The sequence below is a fragment of the Spea bombifrons genome, chromosome 3 (assembly GCF_027358695.1).
Source record: "Spea bombifrons isolate aSpeBom1 chromosome 3, aSpeBom1.2.pri, whole genome shotgun sequence".
NCBI lineage: Eukaryota > Metazoa > Chordata > Amphibia > Anura > Pelobatidae > Spea > Spea bombifrons.
In genome coordinates this window covers 52,636,204-52,662,475 of record NC_071089.1, presented here as the reverse complement: position 1 = coordinate 52,662,475, position 26,272 = coordinate 52,636,204, and the positions used below count along the sequence as shown (strand labels likewise).

Sequence of the window (26,272 nt, the reverse complement as noted above, 5' to 3'; positions counted from 1 at the left end):
TCCTTCAATTGCCATGTAAGGCAGTATACATATTCTTAGTGATCAAAAATGCAATTTATTTCAATCATAAGAAAATAGCAAAACCAATTAGGATCATTTCACGGCAACGCAACAAAATGAAAGCATCTAGATAACATAAACGCCATAAATGAGACGCAACTAGCTTAGATGATTGTCTACAATTGACAAATATTTACTTATGTTCACACAACCACTAGCAAACACTGAAAAGAACGGGAGATGAAAAACATCACCCTTTATTCCCACTGAGGAGGCTTCCATCATTTCGAGATTGAAAGGAAACCTTACCTTGCACCGTCTGATATCTTCCTGTCAAAGGAAGTGCTGCGAGGGATGGCAGCTTGGGACTGTTGGAGGAATTGCTGGCATGGTAGCCTGTCAGACGCTCCTAAGGTTGGCGAAGCACATGAAATAAGCTGCCCTACAGGAGCCTGCACACGGTGCCACGAGGTATTGCGTCTGAATGGGGTTTTGTATTCACACGGAGTGCCTTCACTGTCAAGTTTATATTCCACCATAGGCATTCTGCAAAGCTCCGAATAACCCCTGAATAGACAGAATAATAAAATGTCAATAGTATGCACAGCGTTGGTTTTCGACTTCCAAACTTAGTTTCATATGTAATGCATTTTGGATTCCATTGCAGTTTACTGCATGCAAAACTGTGCATATATTTATACAAGAGACCATAAACCGTATGAAAAGTAGCAACACATTCATAATATTATTTATTACATTAACATGCAGCAACCAAATTCTTCTTTAAGTATATATATTGTATATATATTTTATACACTCACACACCATAACATTGACCATAGGTTGTGGCTCTTACTATTTTCGGCGTTATTTTTGCTGCTATATCAGACTGTAGATCAGGGCTCCACAAAAACAAAATGAATCCGGTGTAGCAGGTGCCATGAGGTTCCCAGCGGGGTCACAAAGCACGCATCACTGCGCACCAGTGAGAGCTGTGTATGTGTATTCTATAGTGTGTATGTGTGTGTTTATGTATAGTGCTGAGTCAGTGTGTGTGTGTGTAGTATCAGTGTGTATGTGTCCATAGTGCTAGAGTGTGTATTTCTATATATGTATAATGTTAGCTAGTGTGCTTATGTTTATGCGTGTAAGAGTGGGCTGTTGGCGTGTATATTGTTTATGCTACAGTTTGGCATTACCTTGAGTGTGTATGTCAGCATAAAGTGTTAGTGTTTCTATTAGTATAGGGTGTTACCATGTATATACTTGAGCGTAGAACATTAGCCTGTGTATCACTGTAGTGTGTTAGAGTTTGTGAGCATACAATGTTAGTGTGTGTCTGTTACTGTATGGTGTTAGAGTGTGTAAGTGTATGTTGTAAGTGTATGTTAGTGTACGGCAAGGCTCGACAAACCCGGGCACCAGGTTGGGTATTATATGAAAATAAAAACATGGTTGTGGAAGAAAGAAAGAAAAAAGCTGGCCTCTATTTTGTTGACCCCTGCCGTAGATTAAGGATGTAAAACCAGGTCTTTGAAAATTGTAAAGCAAATATATTGGCGACTTTGGTGTCTGGAGTCGTAATGTCTACTTCTGTCAAGAAAAGCCTGCCATAGATTACTTTCTCTATTTACTTTAGTGTATATGCCTTTGTGTCCATCATTCTATTGTCTAGGTCTGGCGACATCATGATAGATGTACTTCATTATTATCAGCAGAAAATTCTGAGAATTTGTCACATCAGACGTTAATTGTGCAAATTCTGTTTTACTGACCTAGTGAAGTGCTGATGGTTTACTATTCAGAAAAACCCCTAGAAAAAGCCTTAGGTTTATTAGATGGTACTAAATGACACAATGGCAGTCATCCAATACTCTTCAGAAGGTACTGACATGTACCTGCTAGTACTATATTTATTATTATTATTATTATTATTTGTAGATGTATAGGTAAACATGAGCAAAAAGATGGAGTATGGACAAGAAGGCATTGTCCACCAAACTCTATGGGTTTATACATTTTGTTCATGAAATTTATCCAGCTTATGAAATTAGAGTTGTCGTCAGGACAACAAAGTAAAATTTTGGCACTATATTAATAAATGATAATATATTGTAATTTGCATGAGACTTTGCATTCAATACAATCTTACCAGATTACAGATCATAAAAAAATCCATTTTGTGACTGGTTTGTGAATTAATGACAAAAGCTATATTATCATCAATGTTGTGTTACAACAAGATTGCAGTCTCACTCTTAAGTTTCTTTTAGCAAATTTACAACAATAAATACAGGTATGAACTTATTGAAATCAGCCAGAAATTACAAAAATTAGACAATTTAAAAAAGGTATGAAAACCTTATACTAGCTAAACCAGCCTTTAAAATTTACCTCCGAGGTGAACCATCATCGTGTGGTTGAATAATCACCACTTTCACAGATATTGAAGTGCGAAGAAGGTCAATCATTTGTTCATGGGTCAATGTTGCCACCGCCACTTTACATATTTCAACTAATCGACTTCCTTGCCTCAGTCCTGCCTTCCAAGCAAAACCGAAAGGCTCTACGTCAGCCACAATCCCCTCAAAATTCACATGAAATCCAAGCTGTCCTAGACCATTCCTCCTCAAGGTCATTTCTGTGGTTTCACACCCTCTGGTCACAATCTAAACACAAAGTAAAGAATAAAAGGAACATTTATTTAAACTTCTAGAAAGTTATTTATGTAAACAAGTAAGGCATTTAGAATTTTGCTTTAATTTATACAATTCTTATAAATTTTTTTCTGTTTGAGTTAATCCAGGGGCATAACTATATATATATATATATATATATATATATATATATATATATATATATACACACACACACACACACATGCATACATATACACACATACATACATCACACATCCTGCCCACCCCTGCTTACCTCTCAAGCTGCTCACACACTGTGCGAGCAGCCTCGGTTTCACCGCAGGGTAGCATTCCTTTTAACTCGTCCTGGTTCAGAATAGTTTAGAAAGGGCCCTTTCCGACCTGGATTGTGGTCAAGGTTGGAAGGGCCCTTTCGAAAAACAAATTTGAAAAAGCACGGTGAGACAGGAAGACAGGGTCACAGTGGTCGCACTGGGCCCCCTAGAGGCACAGACCCCATTGCAGCTGCCGCCGCTGTAACCCCTGTAGTTACGCCAGTGAGTATATTAGCTTTTTACAGATTTAAGTTACAATAAAGCCAAATATTATGAGATAATTGAAAAAAGGGACAAATGGAATTGGGACCAAAATAGGAACTCCTTCCTGTGAGAAGGGACAAATGGGAGGTATGAAAATACACTCATCATGGGATCATACAGAACATATATTTGCTTTTAAAGGTAATATTTTATTCAATTTTCTCCTACCCGTTTTAATGTCAGTGCAATGAAATATTATATATGAATCAATATGGTGTCAGAGGGAAGCCCTGACCCCCCTCCAAAAAGGAAAAATAAAAAAACTATATAATTTGTGCGGGTAAACAAGTGAGAAAGAAATCACAATTAAACAAAGATATAGCAAAAGTGCTAAAAATGCATTGGTCTGGAAGGCCTTGGCCCTTAAAGGAGGTGGGCAATAGTTAACATAACACCCGAAGGTAAAATGCATCTTGGCATACAACTCATTAAAACAAAAATTAGAAATAAGACTTGTCTGCTATATGTTATTATTATTGCTGTTTTATATAGAACCGTCATATTCCACAGCACTGTACAACTGGTAGACATACGCATACTATGGAATATGGCTGCAACTAATCAATAAAAATTAATAATCGATAACGAAAATCATTGTCAATTAGTTGAATGGATTTGCTCAAATATAAGATGAGATGCTGTGAAAAATACGCAATACGCGTAGACAACCTCTGCTACGGGTTCTAGGGGTTCTATGAAGGAGCACCGCCGGTGTGACATGAACTTCTGGTGCTCCGGCATATAAGGGGGTATAAGGCATTTCTGGGCAGAGCGGCAAGCCTGGGGTCAGATGTGCATAACTGGGGGGCAGGTTGGCAAATGAAATAAAAACAAGAAATTCATTTTCTCAATCAGTTTTTATTAAATATGAAAAAAAGTTTTATAGGTATTAAAACCTAGTTTGAGAAATATTGTTTGGGTTCTTGTACCTTTAAAATATAGCTTTTACTATGTCATAATAAAATAATAAGGTCGATTAGAGAAATGCCATTGTGATAAAGAGATAAAAGTGTTGTGTGCACATGTTAATGTAAATAATGTACATTTTACATTTTTTATTCTGCTGTTTAACACCCAGTTTGTTCATGAAATTATTTTAAATAAATGAAAAATTAGCATATTGTTTTCTTAAATATGCACATTCTTTAATTAATAATAAAAAAAAAAAAAGCCAACAAATCGATTATGAAAGTAATCGTTGGTTGCAGCCCTACTATGGAAACTTCTCTAGGGTTTGTGATTTTATGTGAATAATCCTTCAGGGAGAAAAATAAAATCTAAAATTATTTCACATATAAGGGAGTGCAGTTAAAAAAAAATGTATAGCAGCATTCTATTCTAAAACACTGGGTTGTGTACTTTGAAAAACAAAAAGCTCCAAATGCACTAAAATGGGCTTTTCCCACACGTTTTAAAAGGCTACTCTTAGGCTAGGTTTCCACTTGGGTTTTTGTCCGGCGTTTTTTTCTTGATGAAAAACGCCAGGAAAACTGCCAAGAAAACTGCCACTGCATTTAGCTGCGTTTTGGCGTTTTTTCTGCAGTTTTTTCTGGCGTTTTAGCCTTTCTGTGGAAATTGCTTTTTTTGACCTTAGGCAGTTTTTCCAGCCTTTACAAGTTAGAAGTTTCACCCAGCTAAAAGGGATTAGGATAAATGGCAAGTATCTGCCCTCTCCTGATGTCATTTACTTGGTAGACCCTTTTGTCTCTTTTCTGTGGTTTGTAAGGCATGCTTTATTCCGAATGTCTGCTCCTCTGGGAAGATTGGCCCCAAATGATGGTGCAAATTGTTTGCTGTTGCTTTTGGCACGCAGGATCCGGTCGCGTATGTTTGTTTGTAATGGCATGTTTTTTCCAAATGGTGTAAAATTCAATATGAACCAGTCCAGGACTTTGTTTTGTGTGAAACTGTTTGTTTTCAGCCTATTTCTCGTAGGACACACAGATACTGGGTCCATCCTCTGCATTGTAACTGTGGAAAAAACGCCATAAAAAACGCCAAGGCAATAAACCCACATGGCTTTTTCATGGCGTTTTTTCTCTCCCATAGACTTCTATTGGAGAAAAAAAGCCAAGATTTCTTGCAAAAAACGCCAGAGTGTCAACATGCTGCAGTTTTGAAAAACTGCCACAGAGCCCAAAAAAGCAGAAAAACGCCAAAGAGGACTGAAAAAACGCCAAACAGAAAAACGCCAAGTGGAAATGGCATTTTGCGATTTCCCATTGAATTACAGCTAACATCTGGCTGCATGCGTTTTTCACAAAAAAACGCCAGGTGGCGCTATTGGCGTTTTTATAGGCGTTTTTAGCAAAAAAAACCCAAGTGGAAACCTAGCCTAATAGTAAAGAATTTCTTGGCAATTTCCCAGGATATCTGCCATCAAGGGTAATTTCAAATTAACCAAGTTAGTATTAAAGTTTCATTATGCGCTTTTTAACCATGCAGAAACACTCTGGTATTGAATTGAATTCCCACGTAAGGGCATAGAACACATTAGCACATATCCCCAAATAAACAGCTGTAGCCAGTCATGTGAAAAATACCTTGGCAATAGTAATTAGTTACACTGATATTTTCTAGTGGCTACAGATACACCATGTGTATTCTCATCTACAGCTGACAGTTGTGTGATTTGCAAGCCAGTTAACAATATATAAGACTACACAAAAGAAATTAAAAAAAAAAAGACTAATTTGCTTAACCAAACAATTAAATAACCCTTCAGATATCAAGTAACCATTTATATAACAGCATCTACTAGTAAAATGGTCTAATGGATACGGTTGGGTATGCGAGATGCAGGACAACCTTTGACAAGACAAGACCTTAAAGTAATGGACCTCAAGGGACCAGAGCAAAAGGCTGTGCACGTCAGTATCACTTACTGAGGTTATCTACTGGAGTGAACTTCTTTTAAGAGCTTAAAAAATACCATGTTTTACACAAAGCTTAGGACAAAAACACAAATTATTTGGTTATGAAAACCATATATTTTGTTTAAGGCAAGACAGCCTAATCAACCGAAGTGAAAAATGAAATGTCAGCAATAGGGATATCTTACCTAGTTAATATACTGGGGTTTGACCTGGAATCTCCGCATGGGGTGCTGCTTCCCTGGGTCAATTTTTTCTCTGGGCAGAGGATTGGTGTTTGGTCACGCACTCTCCCCTGCCCATATTCTGCCTACTCTGTGCCCCCTGCCAAATCCCAGCTATACCGCTTATATACTAAACTGCAAACTATATGTCTGGGATTTTAATACTAAAAACTAATAAATAATATTAAAATATTAAAAACTAATTAAAAAAAAAACCTTAAAATTCACTTGACCCTTTTACTAAAAAAAGAAATACCTCATTTTTTCTCAATAATTAAACATTTAAATGGCAAAACAACTGAAGCGCAATGTACTTACTTCTAATCTCTGAACAATGTCTCTGATGTCCTCAGCACAATTATCCACGGAAGAGAGAACAACACATTCCCCTCTCTCATAGAATATTTTGATAGTCATTAATCCAGATGTCCAGCCAATTACATCCCTGCAGGAGCAGTTAAAAACCACATTTTTGGATTCCTTCTCAACAAGGATGAAAAATTCATTGGATATTCCAAGAAGACATTCAATATCGGCAGAAAGGCCAAAATCCCGAGCTATGACATTCCATACAATAGCTCCAGTGCTTAAAAAGTGAGCGTCCCTCTTAGGTTTTACCCTCTCTTTCCTCTTTGCCCCAAGAGTAATAAAACTAAATTTTACTGAACTATCCACAGTGGCTGTGGTCACAAAGTTCTCTGCCAAATCCTTTAAATATTCTTGTCGTGTCCTGGTGGCCATGGCTCTAAATTTTTCAGACTTGTGTGCCGCATTCTCTGCGTTAATCACTTTGGCCAAAAGAAAATCCCGAAAAACAGCTGACTTTGGGAATGTCACTCCTTTGGGTATAGGTGGTCCAAAAGGTGGAACGTCTTTTGACCTTGAAACACCAACACTAAATGAAAAAAAAAAACAAAACTTTTAAAGAAGAGCATAAAGGCACATGGATGCATACATCACTAATATTGTTAGTACACTGTAATAAAATGCATTTTATTTTACCAGACCAGCCTTATTTTAAATATGATAATATACATATCTTTTATCTTGATTAATGATTTTTATTGCTTCTAGGGAATACTGGAGGATCATTTACTTGTAAACTCAACAGAAATTTATCATAATTAAAATACAGATTGGAAGCGGTCATCTCACATTTATCTATCTGGAATTAGATCTGAATAAAAACTAGAATTCTACTGACCGCAAACACAGAAGTATATGATGACAAGAAATTTTAAACAATTTAGATGCATGTACATTTGATTTAATCTGTGAATAACTTCTGAGATGAAATTGATGGTGTATAGCATTTAGAAAGGAATGCTACTCAAAGTTGAATTCGCCACATTTCTGTCACCTATCTTTTTGATGTGTTCCTCTCTTAATATATGGTAATCTTGCATCTTTAATCAGAAGATTTCAGCGCTTACTTCAAAAAGAATGGTGACAGGAAAAGACTGCAGGCAAACTATGTACAGTCTTCCCCGCTGATCAGCAATGAAAAATTTTGCTGAAGTGCCAGTAGCACGCAACTAAAAATACGGATCGCAGGAAGATAAGAAATTATTAGCATAGCACAATTTAGTTTTAGGGTATTTTTTTTACCTTTAAGACATACAAAGCAGTGGGTAAACACCTCTGGAAAACTAAATTAATAGATGGCCAAGAAACCACAGGAGAAAATATGCGTGACAGACATGGGAACCTGCTGAGGGTCTGAGGGCGAGACAAAATAAGTAGAAGACATTTTGACATACAGACGACATCCCTAATGCAAAAAAACACGTAGACATACATGCTGCAGGGAAACTTGGTTCTATGGTCATGTTATGCCTATTCTCGTTTTGTCATAAATAAAAAGTTAATAATAACGGTGTACTGACTGAAGACAGCCGCATGCCTTATGCTTGAGTGTCAATATACAGTGCTGTAGGCGGACCACATATGTATGCTACATGCCTCAGTCACAGGAACATGCCTCATTTTTTGGTATGCATTTGAGTCTTATATATGCACACACAAAGACAGCAAAACTAGAACAAATGAGAGGTCCAATTAGAAAATTATCAGATTCATTTTTTGTTGCTCAGGACTAGAGTTGTCAAAGCGTCTGGCTCACGATGTCAAGACCTGGTTACATATTCAAGCTAAGTTAAAAGGGAGCCTCCCAACAATGTTTGTATCGGAATCAGATATGAATAGTCTAATAGAATGGGCTAATGAAACTGAGCTAGAACACATACATAGAAACATAGAAAGTGACGGTAGGTAAGAACCATTAGGCCCATCCAGTTTGCCCAACCTATGAAGACTTTCCTTAGTCCTTGGCCTTATCTCATATCTATCTTAGCCTTATGCTTACCCCATGCTAGCTTAAATGTCTAACGTGCATGTACCTGAAAACATTATCCAAAAAACCCCCAATAGATTTAAATTTAAAATTATTTCTAATCTGATATCAGTAATAAAAAAAATGGTAGAAGTGACCCTTTAAGAAACACAACTGTATACCAGAGCAATGCTATACTTAACAGAACATTCACAAAACTTGTAATCGTGAATAATTGCTACATATTTATAAAACTAAATACAAAATAGATTACAAAGAGCATTTTTTATATTCTGGCAGGCTCGTTAGGAGGCAGCGTTGGTGAGAACTCCTTGTAAGGTGATGTTCCAGCTGGAGGCTCATTGGAATCATACCGACTTTTTGTCCTACCCTTTAGCAGTAATGTTATGATAAAATGGAATGATCGCTTTATTTCTAACTTGGCTTTATATCAATTGCGCTGCCTCAGATGTAAGCATTGCCGGTGCTGCCAGACGTTTCTTGCTGATTTCACTTATTCAGAATTACGGAAGCATGTTATGGTAAACTGGGACAATAAAACCATAATACAAGTAGAATAAAAGTATTCACTCACCTGTAGCATACGCTTTCTGTGCATGGATTGTGAACTTTAACAATTACGAACACGTGCTGAAAATGAGATCGGATTGTTTTGGGGGTAAACGATAGAGCCCCTGGCTCCTGGAAGACTATTGTCACAATGTCATTACCTATGTGCCTTTTCCTAAGTAGCTGTAGGGAGGAATTTAAAGCAGAAATTAGTTTCTTAATCTCACAAGCACCGACATACAAATCAGCCACTTAGGAATGCCGTTCCAGATATTTATAATACTAAATGCCAAAACGGAAACATTTTAGTTCATTTTAGTTGATTGTCTGACCTCTTCCTTTAAATGATTCTTTAATGGTTTAATATTCAGCTTCAATAATATTTTTTCAGGTATGCATGCTGTTGCCATCGAAACAGTAAACGCTTCTTAAAAGTGTTTTTTGTGATTAAACCCTTAGAGTAAAGAATGATGTACGAGAGGCGTGAAGGTTTATTTGCCAACGATATTAGAGAGCACAGAGTTGTGCACGGTTCACAGGCTTTTAATCCTCAGCTTCACAATATTACACCAAATAAGAAATTTAAGTACAACTCCTATTTATATGACCCAGTCTGCGTTGGCATTTAGTCATCATGCTATGATTATATCATGCAAGACATTATAGCATATATACACTGTGTATATCTAGGAAACAAACCTGCTGCCTGTTGCTTGGCATGTATGGAAGCATAGTTGAAACGTGAAACATGAGTTCATAATCTTTATATGTTGTGTACAGGGAATGTGTTCCTGTTGAATCCGCTGTTACCAAAAAAAAAAGAAAAAAGAATTATTTGCTTGGATAAATAGGATATATTGTTTCACATACCAGTTACGCTGGATTACATGAACAAAACATACATTCATATATTTAAGAGACTCTTAACACACCAAGAAATTGTATCGATCCATGAAAAATAGCTATTATAAGCAAAAAAGCAATACAGAGGGTAAGTGTAGGTCAAATATGAATTAGTGTTCTGGTTCACAGGGTTACACATTTCAGATGTCCTTTACTGAACAAACACTGTTACACTTACTTTTATTATCTAATTGAGCTCTGTATTTAGTAAATCCCTTTAAGCGCACTCTCTGACCCAAAAGGTCAAGGAATTCTTCAAAAGCAGGCCCTGCTGTTTCGTTATTATACATTTCTTCTTCTGTGCTTTGGCCTGCTTTGCAATATAGTATGCCAATCTTGTGTTGAAAACTCAGCTAAAAATAAAGAAAAATAAGATGCAGCAAATTTCAGTCCTTGACAGTAATGGCAAAGACACTGAATACTACGCACCCAGACATGGATTCATAAGAATATGTTTATGAGTTTACTACTTTTCCCAGTTTGAGACCACCTGTCTGACTGATGTAAACACCTGTATATGCTTCTGCATTTGGTAAGTATAAACATATTTTGGGGCATTTGTCTACCCAACATGCTCATGAGTCTTTGAAACACTACATATATTTTTTAGGGTCTGGTGTCCCAGGAAGCATCCTGAACAAAGAATGCATATTAGTATGCGAGTACTTTTTATGTAGTACCTGTAAATAACGAAACTTAATTTTTGGAGAAGTTGCAGCCCCAGAACGGCAACGCAACGCCTTCACTACAGTCCGGAGGTTTGGATCACTGATTTCCAAACACTCCCATTGTAAGTCCTGAAGAATGTATTCATTTCCCTTTGTCCCTTTAATAATTTTAAATACCTTCACGAGCAGCAAAGTGTTTTGTTAAAAATGAAAGGTTTAATGTTTTTTTGTCTTTTTTTAAACTTTTAAAATATATATATATTTTTATCATTTTGTTTTACTTTTTTTTTTAATCATGGAGCGGTGCAACGTGACCAGAGGGAATTTGTGAACTCTAGGGATCTTAAAACAGGTGACATCTCTTGAGTCTCTTTAAATATGCATTTAAACCTTAAGCTTTTAATAAACTTTTTGTTATAGTTTCTCCTCCTTTGAATTGGTAAACTGGTGTGTGCGCCCCTTGAGTTTCTGGCATCTCATACCGATTCTTAAATTGAATCAAGGCAAATAGTTGATTTAGGATTTCACATAATCATTACTGGCTGAACATTTCACAGAAATCATAAATAAAATGTCTCCTTCAGTTTTACTCTGATGACTTCCTTACTCAGTATCTAAATCACAGCTGCATGTAATGTCAGACTTGGGTATGAAACACCCACAGGGGATGTTAGTTGTAAGGACCTACAGCTGAGCCCAATAGTACATGTCTAAAACGCATTTGTTCACAAGATTAGTAAACAATATAAATAAATCCTAGTCACACAGTTTGCTAAAATTCTTGGTAGAGAAATGACAGCGCCTAAGAGAAACACAACGTCAAATGGGAACCGATATCTAAACGGTGCTGCCCCTAAGACCTACCATGACAAGGGGGTCCTCCTGCAGAGTACTGGGATATGATATGAACTCTCATATCTCACCCTGGACCTGCCACCCTAAGCCTATGGGGTCTAAGACAGAATCTAATTAGTGGTCTTATAGTTATAAAATTAATAAAACATTGGTCTACATGTTTGGCTCACTTTTACTGTATTTTTTTTTCTTGTTGCTTGCCTTTTAAATTGACTGTATACTGTTTATACTGAAGAACCACAGTTATTTGACTTATGACACATTGCATTAACAGTAAACAAATACATATACATTATATATATATATATATATATATATATATATAGTGTGTGTATATATATACACACACACACACACACACACATATATATATACACAGTTTTTATTGATGAGTGGAAAAAAAATCACGTAAAGAACAAAACCTGACAAATAAGCCAAGCAGATGTGAACAACCTATCTGTATTAGGAAAAGATAATCATGGCGTATCTCATACCCCTTGCTCATCTAGTTTAAGCAACTGCTCAGAAACTTTCGGCGTGTTAATGGCTTGCCGTAAACATTGAATATTCAGCTCCGGTATCACATATTCCAGGATCTCTTTGTGAGGAAGTCCTCGTGCAGAGCCATGCCGAGCTGTTGATGGGATAGAATCCTCTAAAACTGCTCCTCTTAGCGTTGTAAGCTGTGGAAGAAAATTATATAAAATATATTCAGTCAGCATTTTCAAATAATATCTGAAATTGTATGCAAGGTATGTAAATAGTTTCACATTAAAAAGTTCAACAACATTATTGTTATTTTTCAAAATTTAAAGTAGATTAATACATTTATTTTATAATTAATTTTCTTATTGGTCTTCTACTATATCAACACTATTTTCTGCAACATTCAGTACACTGGTAAAATATTCCACTAATATTTACTCTTTTTATCAATCCACCAATAAAATATAAACAAGAAATTGGGTAAACTAAGGACAATAAATTGTGTCTCCTACGTTTGTAAAAATATATTATACAAATGTTTACACATGTAACATGTAATTATAAAACAAACTGTGTTAGATTTAAAAAAAAAAAGAGTTAATCCAATGTCGCAGATAAAAGGACTCATTTTTTTTATTATTATTTAAGTATTTTGAGATGTTGAGATTTTGATGCTATTTAAATGTACATGTGAATGCTATACCCAAATTAAATAAAATGTGTTATGAATACATACTTCTTACCAATTTCTCTCACTATCCAGCAACCACTCATCTGCCAGCCCCAGAATATTTGGCAGCCCCTTTATGAGCAAGTGTCGTTTAAAGTGTTTAACGCATTAAGCTATTTGTTTTCGTAACATGTATCCAAACTTTATTTAAATAAAAAAAAAAAATATATATATATATATATATATATATATATATATATATATAAAATAGAAAAGTAAAAATATTTGACAACAATTTTTACCTCGCTGGTTCTAAAAGCTATTCGATAGTTAAATGAAGATCCTTCTTTTTCTCTAACATCGTCCACCTTTTCCCTGCGAATGCTGACAGCAACTGGTCCCAAGTTATCATCAATCCCAAAGTAATTCTGGTGCTCTGCGAAGGAAAACATTGCACACAGTAATTAAGCGAATATGACAGCGCTAAAACGGTATCCTCATTAAAGAATTCAGGTTATTATACCCTTCGAAAAACCGATTTGGATTTCTAATAATAGAGGTCAGAATTATTCATTTCACTGGGGAGAATTTATTGCGTATAAAATAAGGCCATAGAGGATCAAAGCATACACAGCTGACAGTATACAACTGATTAATGGACCGCGCGGCCACAACGGTTATTAATCGCATAGGCATGCAAATCATACAATTAACATAGAACGGAGTCACCGGGTCAGTCTTCCGTTTTTGTTATTTCTGCAGTAAAGAATTTACAAATTTGATTAAATCTCTAGACAATGTGACCTCTGTATGTCAGACAGGTGGGCCCATTGTGCAATACCAAGGCAGAACGCTTGGCTTGTAAAACACTGTCTGGATTGTGACTACTCCCAGCTAAATTGGCTCTCTTCAATTTAAGCTCTTAGATCCATAAATATCAAGTATGTTCATTCTCCCGGAGCGATTTAAAATGTCAATGTCAAGTCTGGAATTGTGAAAACATAGTTCGGTTTGACATTGCTTATGTAATGGAGACAAGTGAGGCTAAAATGCCCTAAACCATAGAGCCCTACGGAATCTGTTGACTAATGTGTGCTACAGCGAATCCTACACCATCAGCGTTTTAAGCTGCTGCACAATAAATACAGAATTGTGATCATGTGGATGGCATTAAACAAGTATGTGTTTATATGCAATCAAGATATAACATGCCTAAAATATATGTTATGAGTTGAGCTCTTCATAAGCCAAGAGTTTAAGTGGAAACCATCTATATTGCTAGAAGAAATACAGATCATGGGTATGACATATCTGCAGATTCAAAGAACTAGTCAAAGAACTATGTGACCAGTCCTGGAATTTCTGGTTGACACCTGTCACAACAAATTACTTGGAAGGCACGCTTAAATTATCCGGCCCCATTTAAATCATAGATGCTCTCTAAGGAGGCCACAGTCTGCCTGGAATATGCTGCTCCAAGTTAGCAAGTGTTGTTCAAATGTCCTTTCATTACACATTATAGCTACCGACAGTCTATATGTACTGGCTGTTGGCTGTACCAGCAAACTTCCTTTTCGTGGAACTTCAGGTAGATTTAAAAGCCCAATGCATGAACCAGGCTCTGTGTTTCACAGAAACGCAGATGGAAATGAGCATTCCATGGGCAAAACGCCTAGTGATACATAGGTGTTGGGGTAACAGCATTGACGCAGATGACCGCATACGTCCAATGTGGGGAAGAAAAGTTGATTTGAGGTGAAAGATTTTATCATAGCAAAAATTATAGAACAGGGAGAAGTAATGCTAAACCTAGTAAAAACCCCCGAACGTGCTTAATGCATCACGCGCCAAAACAAACTGCTCATGTTTAGGATGTTTTCTTAAAGGATGGTTTCATACAAATTATTGTATTAATAATTTTAAAAAATATTTATATGAATTTTTTTATAATAAATATTTATAAAAAATATAAAATATAAAAAATAAATTTAAAACTATATAAAACAAATATATTTTATTCTCCACATCAAGCAGATTATGCAAATGCTAGTGAAGTATTTGCCTCCCTAGACTTTCTTTAGTTCCAATGTCCAGTGGGGTAATTAACAATGAACCACTGCATCGTTTACCCAGGCAGAAGGATAAGGAGTCAGGGTGTTTGTCTTGTAGATTGTGTTAAGATAACATGGCTGGAATGGCAAATATGTAGAGCCATACAAATGTTCTATTATGCAAAATCTAGGAGCGTTTTCCAAAATTATTATTTTTTTTAATAAAAATAGCACAACAAAAAAAAGTATTCTTAATCCGATATTAGTTATAAGAAATGGTGAGCGTTCCCCTTTAACTAGTTATACTTCGTTAACTCTAGAATGCTGAAAAGGGGAAATATGAAAAACATCAGTCTTACCTAATTCCCCACAAAGGTTCCCTGCTTCCTCCTTCTTAAGAAGTCAGCAAGATGAAGCAACAGAAACATAATGAGCCCCCAAGACGAGTAGCGAGAACAATACAGTTCAGAAAGGTAGTTCAGGACCCTGACAGTAGTGATTCTGAACAGCTGGTTCCATTTAGGAAGAGGCTGGCCGAAGAACAGTTGACTTACGGGCCCAATTCTCAATTTGCTCTCAATTTGTACGTGACAAAATGGACCATTAGCCCTTAACACCATCAGCATCGTAGCTCCCCATGCACCCTGGTCACAGTTATAAATGTCTGCATCAAATTGTCAAATTTTATCATTTCTTACTAATCTGAACATCAATATCCAACCAGAAAATGTGCAATGGGCACACTCGGCCAATGGGCACACTCGGCGATGTCTGGTATGTCCCTTTAAGAGATTGAGCTGCCCTGTACTCCAGTCTGTAACAGCTGCTTTCTTGTTCTGGTAGTGAATTAATTTAGAAAATTCTTGAATGAATGTGTTTATTGATTTACTGATTCAGTGCACAAGGTCACAAAGTAGATCAGATAAAAGTCAAGCAGTCTTAGGGAAAAAAACGAACCCACCAGCCAGTTTTCTGGTGCAGCCCACTCAAAAGACAGCTAAAGATAAACATAATGAAAAAAAATGCACGGCCTTATTATTAAAGATGGGCTTGTCTTCTTAAAATGTGTTCATGACACATGAAAGAAACCCAAAAAACCGCATTATACTAAAAAAAAAAAAAAAAAAAATGATCACAATTCATTTTCCGTAGATAAAACTTAAAAAAATATATAATAATAAAAAATAAATTATTGTTTAGTATACCAAAAATCTTGTGAAGCTGTGCCGTAAGGGTTTCATCAAGACCGTCTCTCGATTTTCTTAGTTATTTAAACTTTAATGGCTTAGAGACATGTTTCCCAAGTATTTTCACCCTTGTTTCTCAAGTAAGAAGCATTCTAAATGCACTAGAGAATATTTCTCTTTGATTGTAAGTGGTTTTCCAACTTCCTGGTTTTTGTTCCACTCACAGAATGACCGTACTTGAAAAGAAAGCCGCAATTATACTTCACAGGCTGCAATGGAACATGATATGGATCTAAGTGTTGTCATACACTGATGGGTGAATAGTACGTTACATTAAACATTTTTGCTCGGAGCCATTCATCTCTATTTGTATGTTGCTGCCGTGTCCGGCGCACAAAAAACTGGCACTTTTTAGCTGTTGCTGCATATTGGGTTATTGTTTGATATAAATTTAAAAATGCCTTGAGGCAGTCTTCACATTTACTTATTGTTATTTTCATTGCACTTGCCAAATCTCAAGGATATTCTTTTTTGCTTTCTATTCTTGCACATGTACCCTAAAGTCACTGCAGCGCAAGACTTGTAGTTTATAAGCCGTAATCTTCAGGCACACATACATTTACTACATCTAGTAAATATCTGCTAGGAGTTTCGTAACAGATGAAGTATAATTAATAAATTATAAATAAATATTTAATAAACTCCTGCATCGGATTGCCATGCTTTTATATATCTTTTTAATGCAGCTATCGTATGCATTAAGGTGCATATTGTGGATTTATTGTCCCTTTAAGCTTAATGTTAAACTAAAGCACTTGAATTTGTGATGTGCAGGTGGGGATATTTTTAAAAAATATTATTATATTTAATAATTTGTATTAAATTGCGTGTTTATTTCATTACTGACACCACAAAAGAGGAGAAACATGGTTATTGCCGTGATGCAAATTTTAGACACTTCAAAAAAAAAAAAAAAAAAAAAGGAACTGTAAACTGTGTGGTTTGGGGCATGCTAATGAGAATAAATCACAATGCATTTGCTTCTTCGCATCTGTGAGCAACCAAATGACAGTGGTCAGCTGCCTTCTGCCCGAGAGTATTTTCCCCAGACAACAGTTGCAATTGTGAGACAAAAATGATAAAGGCTGGGCATCAATGAAAAGAAATTAGCATACCAAGTATACATGGTTCTGAAGTCTACAGTGGCATTGATGACTTTTTTTGTTTTTTTTTAAAAAAAATCCATTATTCATAGGTTTGTCGGTGTTGTTTATTTGAAAATAAAATTCTTCAAATATTGGTGGCAACCAACTATTTTTATTCCATTCCAGAGTGACAAAACTCACTAATTGAGGTGCTCAGATTAAATAAAAGTTGCAAGTATATAGCAGAGTTGCCCCCTGACTCTCCTTTGGAATCCTTCAAATCATCGAGCATAGGCAAAGAGGGGCACTTTTACTTTAGAGTGTGGTTATGGAGTGGACAAGGGACAGGGCTTCAGCATGGCTTTTTAATGTGACTTTATGACTTTAGACACATATAATTTAAGGAAGCGTTAACATGATGAACAATCATAAATGGGAACTTTTCTCTGTAGGCTATTCCAAGGTCTCCCTTTTCTGAGTGAGCAGCTTCCTCAAGGGACAGGGACAGGGCACGCTAAATGTAGCAAGTAGGGTATCCTCAGTCGGCACTAGTGGGTGAGACTAAACATAGTTCTGCTCACTGACCTGGACCTGTGAATAATATATCAACTTATTTTCTAAACATACTATCTGCTGTTTCTTTGTGTATTATTGTGACTTTTGGGGCTGCAGAACACCGTGACCATTCAAAGCACCCACAAAAGAGAGGTAATCAGGAAGAGATGTAGGACACTTGGGGATGATCTAAGTATGATCTTAACTTCAATAGGCAGGACAGAAAACTTTACTACATTTAGTGTACAAATAGGACAAAATGAATAACTACTATTGGTTAGAAAATGCAGCAATAAAATTGAAACCTCTAACTTTTATATATTTAAATAAACTTCTATGTGACGTTTCACAAAAGATGAACTCAACTTAAATCAGCAGCTTGTGTTGATTTAATTAAAAATGCAAACCCCATTACCCATGAGCATTTTAAACTATATTAGGTTTGACATTCTGCTAATATAGTTTTACATGTTACATAAGACAAGCGTCAAGGGTCCTGAATCATAAAATAAACTTTCAGAGATGCTGCTCTTCCATATTGGCTGCACTTGACTAACTTGACTAATTCTATCGCTGCATAAATGGAGGCGGCATGTGGTACTGAGGTTACACGCAAAGAAGCCTCTTTGTGCCTTTGGGAAAGCTTTCATATGGTGGTATTAACAAATTATTCAGTATATGTATATATAAATAGAACCCACTCAGATGTAAGCAGTGTTGTCATCATTTCTGTTTACACAAAGGCAGACATAAATCAAGTTGATATAGCTGTGTCTTTTTATCTGTATTAGTTTTAAACATGTGCAAGATTTACATGGAAATAGAAAAATAAGCTTTGTTCTGCAATAAAGGAAATAATATGCACCATCAAATGTTCCTAACATCCTTTTGTATATAATACACAGTTGTGAATTGGGCCCAGAGTGGTAGAAACATACTGTAGATAGTTAATTTTTTATATCTTTTTTAAGTGATGTAGACTAAAGGAAAATTGTGTTGTATTCATCTTTTTTTCTTTTTAAATCACATTTTGTGTTCATAATCCCAAACACTATACTCCATCTCCTCATTCACAACTCACTTAATGCCGAGGCCATTCACAATAGAGGCCTCTAAACAATTTCTTTTATGACAGCTATTTATGAATGCATTAAAATTCTGAGAGCTACCAGAAAATGTATTTGAAAAATTGTGGACTATTTTAAACATTGCATTTATTTGTATTCATGTTTGTTTTCATTATTTTAGTTATTTATTTGTTGCATGAGACTCTACACCCCCAACCAGACATCAGATATACCAGTCTCTCTAGGTTTTACTCACTGGAGTAGGGAGTTTGCAGGAGAGTTGCTGTTGGGCTAGATCAGATCCTTTAAGAAAAACCTTTCATAATGCAGGGAGCTAGAGTTCACTCTAGTGAAAAAACTCTTCTAGCAGGGTAGTGCAAGCTCTCTGTAGCTCATAGATACCCATTGGAACCCCCTATCATAAAACAATCATATTGATTAAACAAAAAAAGCATCACACATAAAACCTAAATAAAATTAGACGAAACTTTGTATTTCAATATGATTTGCCTGATCTTAAACAGTTAAAAAACAAACCACACACACACAAACCTACCTTTTCCATAAAAGTACTTCCGATAATAATATGCTCCCAGGTCTATGTGCTCTATGATGTAACGCTTGACCTTTTCCCTGTGAACAGGTTGGTTTTCTCTCGGCACCTCCAGAACAGAGACGCCAGCATTAGTACAATGAGAACTTAGAGAAGATTCAAAAGAACTACTTTCACTAACTTGAGTAGATGAGGAGGAGTTTGCTCTTGAAAGTGCAACCCTTCGGTCTCCTTCACCTCCAATCTCATTTCGGAAATATGGGCAACTCAAAACAATGTCATTACTTTTGCCATCTCCTTCATCAGTTTCGTTGTTGTCTTTAGGGTCCAAGTCCTCTTTACTTCCCAGAGGGGATTCACAGTTCCCAGGCTGTCCCCCAGATGTGGGAGACTGTGATGCAGCTGATGCCCCTGTAGTTATATTTTTACGTTTTGCCACATTGGTCCGTGTTGCCATAGCTTCATTGACATTAAACAACATACTCTGAACGTCATAATGGGCAAAACATTTTTCACAGGTCCAAAGATGAATACCCTTTTCAAATCTACCCTCGTCAAGGTCAAAGGAAAATTTTAATGCATCATGCTCACTTTTTACAGTCCTCAACTTCCTAAACAAAGGTGACTCAAAGGTATCAGTTCTCAGTCGCTTTTTCATCAGCTTGTCTCTGTCTCTTCCAATTAATAAGGCACCATCCATATAATCAAATCCAGAAATTCGAACAAACTGTCCTCTAGAAATCTGGGCAGCCGCTTGCAAGCTAGGAGAGACTGTAGGATCACAATGAAAAACATCAGAAAATGTAAATGGTGCCAGGTTCTTGTGCTCCATGTTTTCAACTCTGTACCCTCTGAGCATCGCAAAAAAATTCTCTCCAGATAAACCTTGCCTGTCTATAGATGATGTACTCCCATACTCTCGATGAAGAGCAGCTCCAGTGTTTGGATTTACAGCATTTTGGTCAAGCACATCATCAGCATCAATATCACTAATAGTCACATCACTGTTGCTTCGTTGTCGTATAGGATAAAGTCCCCTTTGAGGAGATTGGCAAAAAATATCACCAACTGAGTATTTGGCCCCTGAAAATTCCAAGTCAAGAGATTTCTCCATCATATCATTTTGGTCGCTTTGGCCACCTGTAGTTGCAGATCCAATGCACTCATAACTACTTTGAGCTCTACTGTCCCAGCTTATTTTGTTACACATCTCCTTAGAGCCATCTTTTTTAGGTGGCCATTCAGAAACTCGTGCTCGTACACCCATCTTGGGCATTGCTGGTGTGCCATTCTGCCCGCTTGAATCAGCCTTTACACCGACATTTAGGGCAGTAGGGGGACCCATAGTGCCATTCATGGCCTTGCATTTTCTAGCAAATAAGTCCTCTAACTGCATGTTAGTAAAAGACTCTCTCTTTGTTAGTGGGATTCTACACGGGATGAGATTGTCGTCTTGTTGATTACACTCACTCATTTTCAAATGCCTCGTAAATGTTATTCAGACATCATGCAGGAGAGCACTTGTCTGTGTTACATGGTTAATGTAAGAACAGTTCTTCGGTAGCAGCATTCCAAGATGAACCTATATCTGGCAACGTCAATCACGTCTTTGGTCAGTTTACCGACTAGCATCCCTGTTAAAGAAGAAAGAAGACTTATTAGGTCCTGTTAGAAACAGAATGTCCATATAACAACTGCATATAACAATACATAAAAGCACATTCACTGGAGGGAACAAAACAAATAGAGTGGGGTGGGGAGTATGCAGTCAAAAGAATAAGATAGAGGAGGAAAATATATGGGTGGGTGGAAAGTGAGCACAAAAAAAGAGCAAAGACTGTGGAGCTGGCAGGGAGAAAAGGCAGACAGTTATTATGCTTATAGTACAGATGGATTACTATTAGAACTGTAAATTATTCCCTCAGACAGTACTTTTTTTTTTTTGTTTTAATCGGCTAAGAACTCAAAACTCCTTTGTTGTTGGAGGAAGCCACATAGCATGTTGGAGTTAAAAAGTGACCACTACAGTCCTTAAAGCAGTCAATCACCAGATAGCATACACATGAATGACTGCTACAATTTACTTGAAGGGGAGTTCTAATGGAATGCTTTTTGCACATGCTTGGTGTGCTCTCAAATTTCAGTAAAGGTAGCTGGAAGAAGACATAAACAAAGCAGAAGTACTCCAATAACTAAAGAAGTGCCCACAGATCTGCATGCAGTAAAATTGTACTCCAAAAAGCATTTCACATGGAAATAGGGCTGGAGTGCTAATTTAAATAAATTTGGCATTTAGGTTAAGACACCAAAACCCAATGTGCAATGACCAGATCTATGACACACAGCCATCACATGCTGGTAGCAAAAGCACAAACAAGTAGTCTTATAGATGACCACAGCAATGTAGAACATAAAAGAGTCAGCTCTAGACCGTGTGACCCTGATAAATCTCAGGACGAAGGGGCAGATTAAGCAAAAACAAGAGGCTCGTGCAAACCCTAAGAGTTCCCAGGTATGATCGTAACACAAATTTCCCAAAAATTTCCTGAAACCATATGTAAAAATGAAACCCATTCTAAATCTACCTGGATCTAGAAAGGTTCACTGCGTGATAGGTGAAGCAGTTTAGAGGTATTTGAGCAACAGATTCTTAAATCTTTACCCATATAGTGTATATGTGCATTAACTAAAATAGGTGTTTATTGTACCTTGAATTTATAGACGCATACTTGCAGTTTAACACTATAGGCACATATCATGTAACACATTCTCTTGAAGATACAGACCAGGAAAAGCTAAACTAGACCAGTCAGCAAAAGAGATACATTAAATGAATCAACAGCGCATAGAAACTACACCTGACCTTCCCGGCAGGCTACTTGCTGCATTTTTAGCAGTACCAAGAATTCCTATGCAGGTGGAATAAAATATGTTATTTAAATATATCAGGAACTTCTGAATGATTTTGTGAGGCAAATTGCACATCTACTGCTATACCAGCATAGGAACCAAAGGCAGAGAACATTGAACAATATAGAACATTAAATTATCTAGAATTTAGCTTGCACAGAGAACAATGTGAAATTATCTAGAGGACAGGGACACAGCAAGTAGCTATTTTCCGCTGCTCAAATACAGCTTGAACATTCAACCAGAAGAGCAGTAGACAGAAATGAGCATTTGTGGGGCGATTAGTCATCAGGCTGGTGCATGGAAGAAGAGAATGAAGTCTCTCGTAAGAAGGCAACTGAAACAAAACATTTTTAATATGAGGAGAAAAAGGATTCTGGTAAAAAAAAATCTTTATAATTCTAGATTACTCCAGCACCTAATTAGACATAAATTGAACACTGGTACATAGTCATTGTCTGATCCCTAGGGAAAGACAGGGAGGTTTAGTAACCAAAGCATGGCTTTGAAGGGAATTTGTTGTTTCAACTCGCTGGCTTCATTGTGCATTGGGAAGGGCAAACCCTGGCAAGCCGGGGAGCAAGCCCTGGATAATCCATAGTTTAATAAGTATGAAATTTAATATATCATTGGTTTAACTATGCATTATACATAACTGTTCTTGCAGCAACATGACTGTGGTACATTCTTTGGTAAACTCACTTGCCAACTCCTATTCAACGCAAAAGCAATGTTATTTGTGACACTAGGTATAAGCTGATGCCAAGACAAAAGTGTGCAATTTTCATGCGGCAGAAACTATTTTAAAAGTGCACCATGTTATATATTAAAATATACAATAAGCAAACCATTCCATAATTGTCATTGTTTTATAGATCGGTCTGATGGAACAAAGCAGGCCCATGATGCATTAAGTCCTAGTGTTATCATGTAAATGTATTCCTGTCATTTAACTTTTATTTCTCATTAGCTACTATATAGCTAACCAAGCTGTGTTTTTTTTGTACACCATAGAAGCCACTGGTTACGTTAAGCCATCATATATAACAGTCGATGTGTTTAATGGCAGCACATAAACACAACAATAACACCATACTAACACCTGAGGCCAAGGAGTCGGCAGGAAGCCACTTGGAAAAACGAGACATTGGAAGCAGTCGCATCGTAAAAAAAAAGGAAAAAAGAAAAAAAAAAAAAAAGTGGCTAATAATGTTCTCCTGAAGCGAGCAGAGAAAGACAACACCTGATTCAGCGAACATCCAATCTATTTAGAAGCACAGTGTCTGGTTGGCTACCATTTTATTTAAAGGGCACTCTAGTGCACCATGCAGCTTCACCAAAGGGTAATGCATATTAAAACACTTTATAATTGCTTTATTATGCATCACTCAAACTGTAATAAAAACCATAAGGAGGGGCTGTTGTGACATGTCCTCTACTTGGTCCTGTATTTGTACCACTGGCAGCGGGTTTCTGCACGTGCGCACGGTGGGCTTGGTTGAGCACAACTTCTGCCAGCAAACAAGCTGACGGAAGAGGCAAATGCATATAGTGGGATTCTGGAGAATCTTGTGCATTTGGAGGGGGGACTGCACACAAAAATATAAAGGGGGAACTACACAAAGAGCATTTACATATTAGGAATGTATAGACTCATGTGAGGGAGCAGGTACATTTTCAACCTGCATTGTTCTATATAGAATTTAAAAATAGCATTTAAAAATTCAAGCATGCAAAATATTGAGTTGACCTACATATTTTCTTTGATACATTTAGCAGATTCTTTTAAATTCAGTTTGCGTTTATTGCTTTCTTCAACCTCCTTGCTACAAGTAAAACTGAAAAAACTGCAAAATGTGCTAGGTGCAGAAGCAGTCATCCGTACACTAAAGACCACTGATATTTTCTTTGGCTGGAATTTCTTAAAATGACAGCTCCGACGAGGGAGCTTTAATCTGCACAAATAACACAGCAAAGCAAAATTCTCAACTAATGTGAAAAGGCATAAAAAAAACAACATTCAAATATTGTTTAATGTATCATGGGTTTTTTTTCCCAAGGTGTGAGACTTTCAAGGTTCACAGACTTGGCTACTCTGTCTCAGAGGATTTCGGATGAATACACCTGCATTATCTATTAATTAAGATAATGACATCAACTATTCTTTGACTATATGCTCCATCATGCGCAATCTGTCACTTAAAGGGCAAATGAGGATCTGGGATAACAGAGTTTAGTTTATGTTTTCTGGATCTGGAACCCTAAAATAGCGAGGCCATTTCCTGCAGTATTAAGTGTTTTCACAGGATCCCTCTAGATAGCCTGGTATAAATCCTTATAAATTAGCAACAGGGTCAACCTTCATTCAGTCAAAATCTGTCTACTTTATTTAAGGCCACACAGCTGCATGGGACACCCCAGAAAATGGCCATCCCTGCCAGCAGTCCATGTTTTTGCAGGACAGTCCCAGTTACCACTATCACAGCTTGGGAAGCTGTGAAAACAGGACTATGGGGAGCATGAGTCAGTTGGGGGGGTCTTCTAACCAACCTAGAGAGGAGAAAAAAAATCAATTAAAGTCTGTGTTGTTGCACTCAAAATGTAATTATGGTGATTTGTGTAAAGCACATGGGTGGCCACCTCACCACTTTTCACACATCTCAACGTGGGATTTGGACGCCTGAAATGTTGAGGGGTATAATGCCCCGCGATGTGTGACAGTAGGTCTGATGAATGCCAGCGGCAGAGTGGAAGCTTCCTGAATGCTTCGGTGAGAGACACAAAAAGTCTACGCCTATACTGGCATGTGTGTTTTGGGGGTGGCAACAAGAGGCTTCTTGCCAGGCTATTTTGCAGAGGGCCAGTCCTGGGTTTACTGGTTTCCTTTTATTTTAAATGAAATGTGCCAAAGATAAAACCATTACTTAATATAATTACTTATCCACAAAAATTGAGCAAAAGAGCAGCACCATTAGGTTATCAAATACTCAATAAACAGAATCACTGAAAAATAGTATGTTATTAGTAACACGCTTTGTCACAGTCATCATGATATTGCTGACATTTTGATCCTCGGGGAGTTGCCTTTAAATAGGTTAAAAAAGCTAATTAATAATTCAACATTTAAATATTCAGTCTTAAGCATCTCAGTAAGCCCCTTCAAATACACATATACACGTCCAACAGTAAAACTAGGTTATAATCAACTTTTTATTCAGCATTCTAACAAAGAGTTAAAGGTTTCTGATTAATACAGGGCCAATACCTCTGGGGCAACGACATGTTCTACTCTTTGCATGCCCCCCAATTTACCCAACTAACTCGCTTCCTTTTCTCTCCCCCAATGTCTTTCTTTACCAGGAGCTCAAAGTGTATGCTGGGTATGAGCGTATGACATTACATTTTATTTATAGAACACCAGTAGATTCCGTAGTGACAACGTACAATTGACAGGAACAGTAACACACGTTGGGTACAGGAGGAGCAGAGGCCAGCAAGCTTACAGTCTTAGTGTATCACTTCGTTCTACACTTTCCTAAAAGTTACACAAAGCCACATGTATTCGCTATAGATGTAAAAGGCATGTCACCATGGGAACTGTCACTCATGCTCGACGGACCTTAAAGCAAAGGTTCAAAAATTGCACACTTTAATTCCCAGTGTGTCATGGTCCTTATGCAAGCTGGAGACCATGTAGTGTGGAAAAATTGTTAAAGGTATTAGATATATGAGAAACTATTTTTGGCAGTGTAAACAATGGTAGCACTTGCTGGTGGTTAGGGCGACCACATTTTATTTCTGCCATTCAGGGACACACTATGAAGCGCATGAGAAATTACACCCTCTAGTCAGTTAAGTAAACATCATCAGATCTATCATCTTAAGCTTTAAACTTAGTAATGATGATTGTAATGATGCATTAAGTTATGAAAGTGGTATATTCAATGGAGTCAGTGGAGCAGCACCTTTAAACTCCAGAGAATGA

The 26,272-nt window shown here is 36.9% G+C and overlaps 1 protein-coding gene across 6 annotated transcripts in view; it reads right to left on the bottom strand.

Moving 5' to 3' along the window:
• Positions 1-26,272, bottom strand: part of SIPA1L2 (signal induced proliferation associated 1 like 2) — a 99,673-nt gene that overhangs the window by 27,506 nt on the left and 45,895 nt on the right. For all 6 annotated transcript variants that reach the window (XM_053458484.1, XM_053458485.1, XM_053458483.1 and 3 more), the window contains exons 2-10: positions 19,381-21,011; positions 13,122-13,255; positions 12,158-12,346; positions 10,319-10,493; positions 9,937-10,040; positions 9,263-9,420; positions 6,654-7,230; positions 2,395-2,669; positions 310-567 (exon numbers count right to left, since the gene is read on the bottom strand). In XM_053458484.1, coding sequence (XP_053314459.1) covers positions 310-567; positions 2,395-2,669; positions 6,654-7,230; positions 9,263-9,420; positions 9,937-10,040; positions 10,319-10,493; positions 12,158-12,346; positions 13,122-13,255; positions 19,381-20,851 — 3,341 coding nt within the window. In that variant the 5' untranslated portion in view covers positions 20,852-21,011. The remainder of the gene's footprint in view (positions 1-309; positions 568-2,394; positions 2,670-6,653; positions 7,231-9,262; positions 9,421-9,936; positions 10,041-10,318; positions 10,494-12,157; positions 12,347-13,121; positions 13,256-19,380; positions 21,012-26,272) is intronic.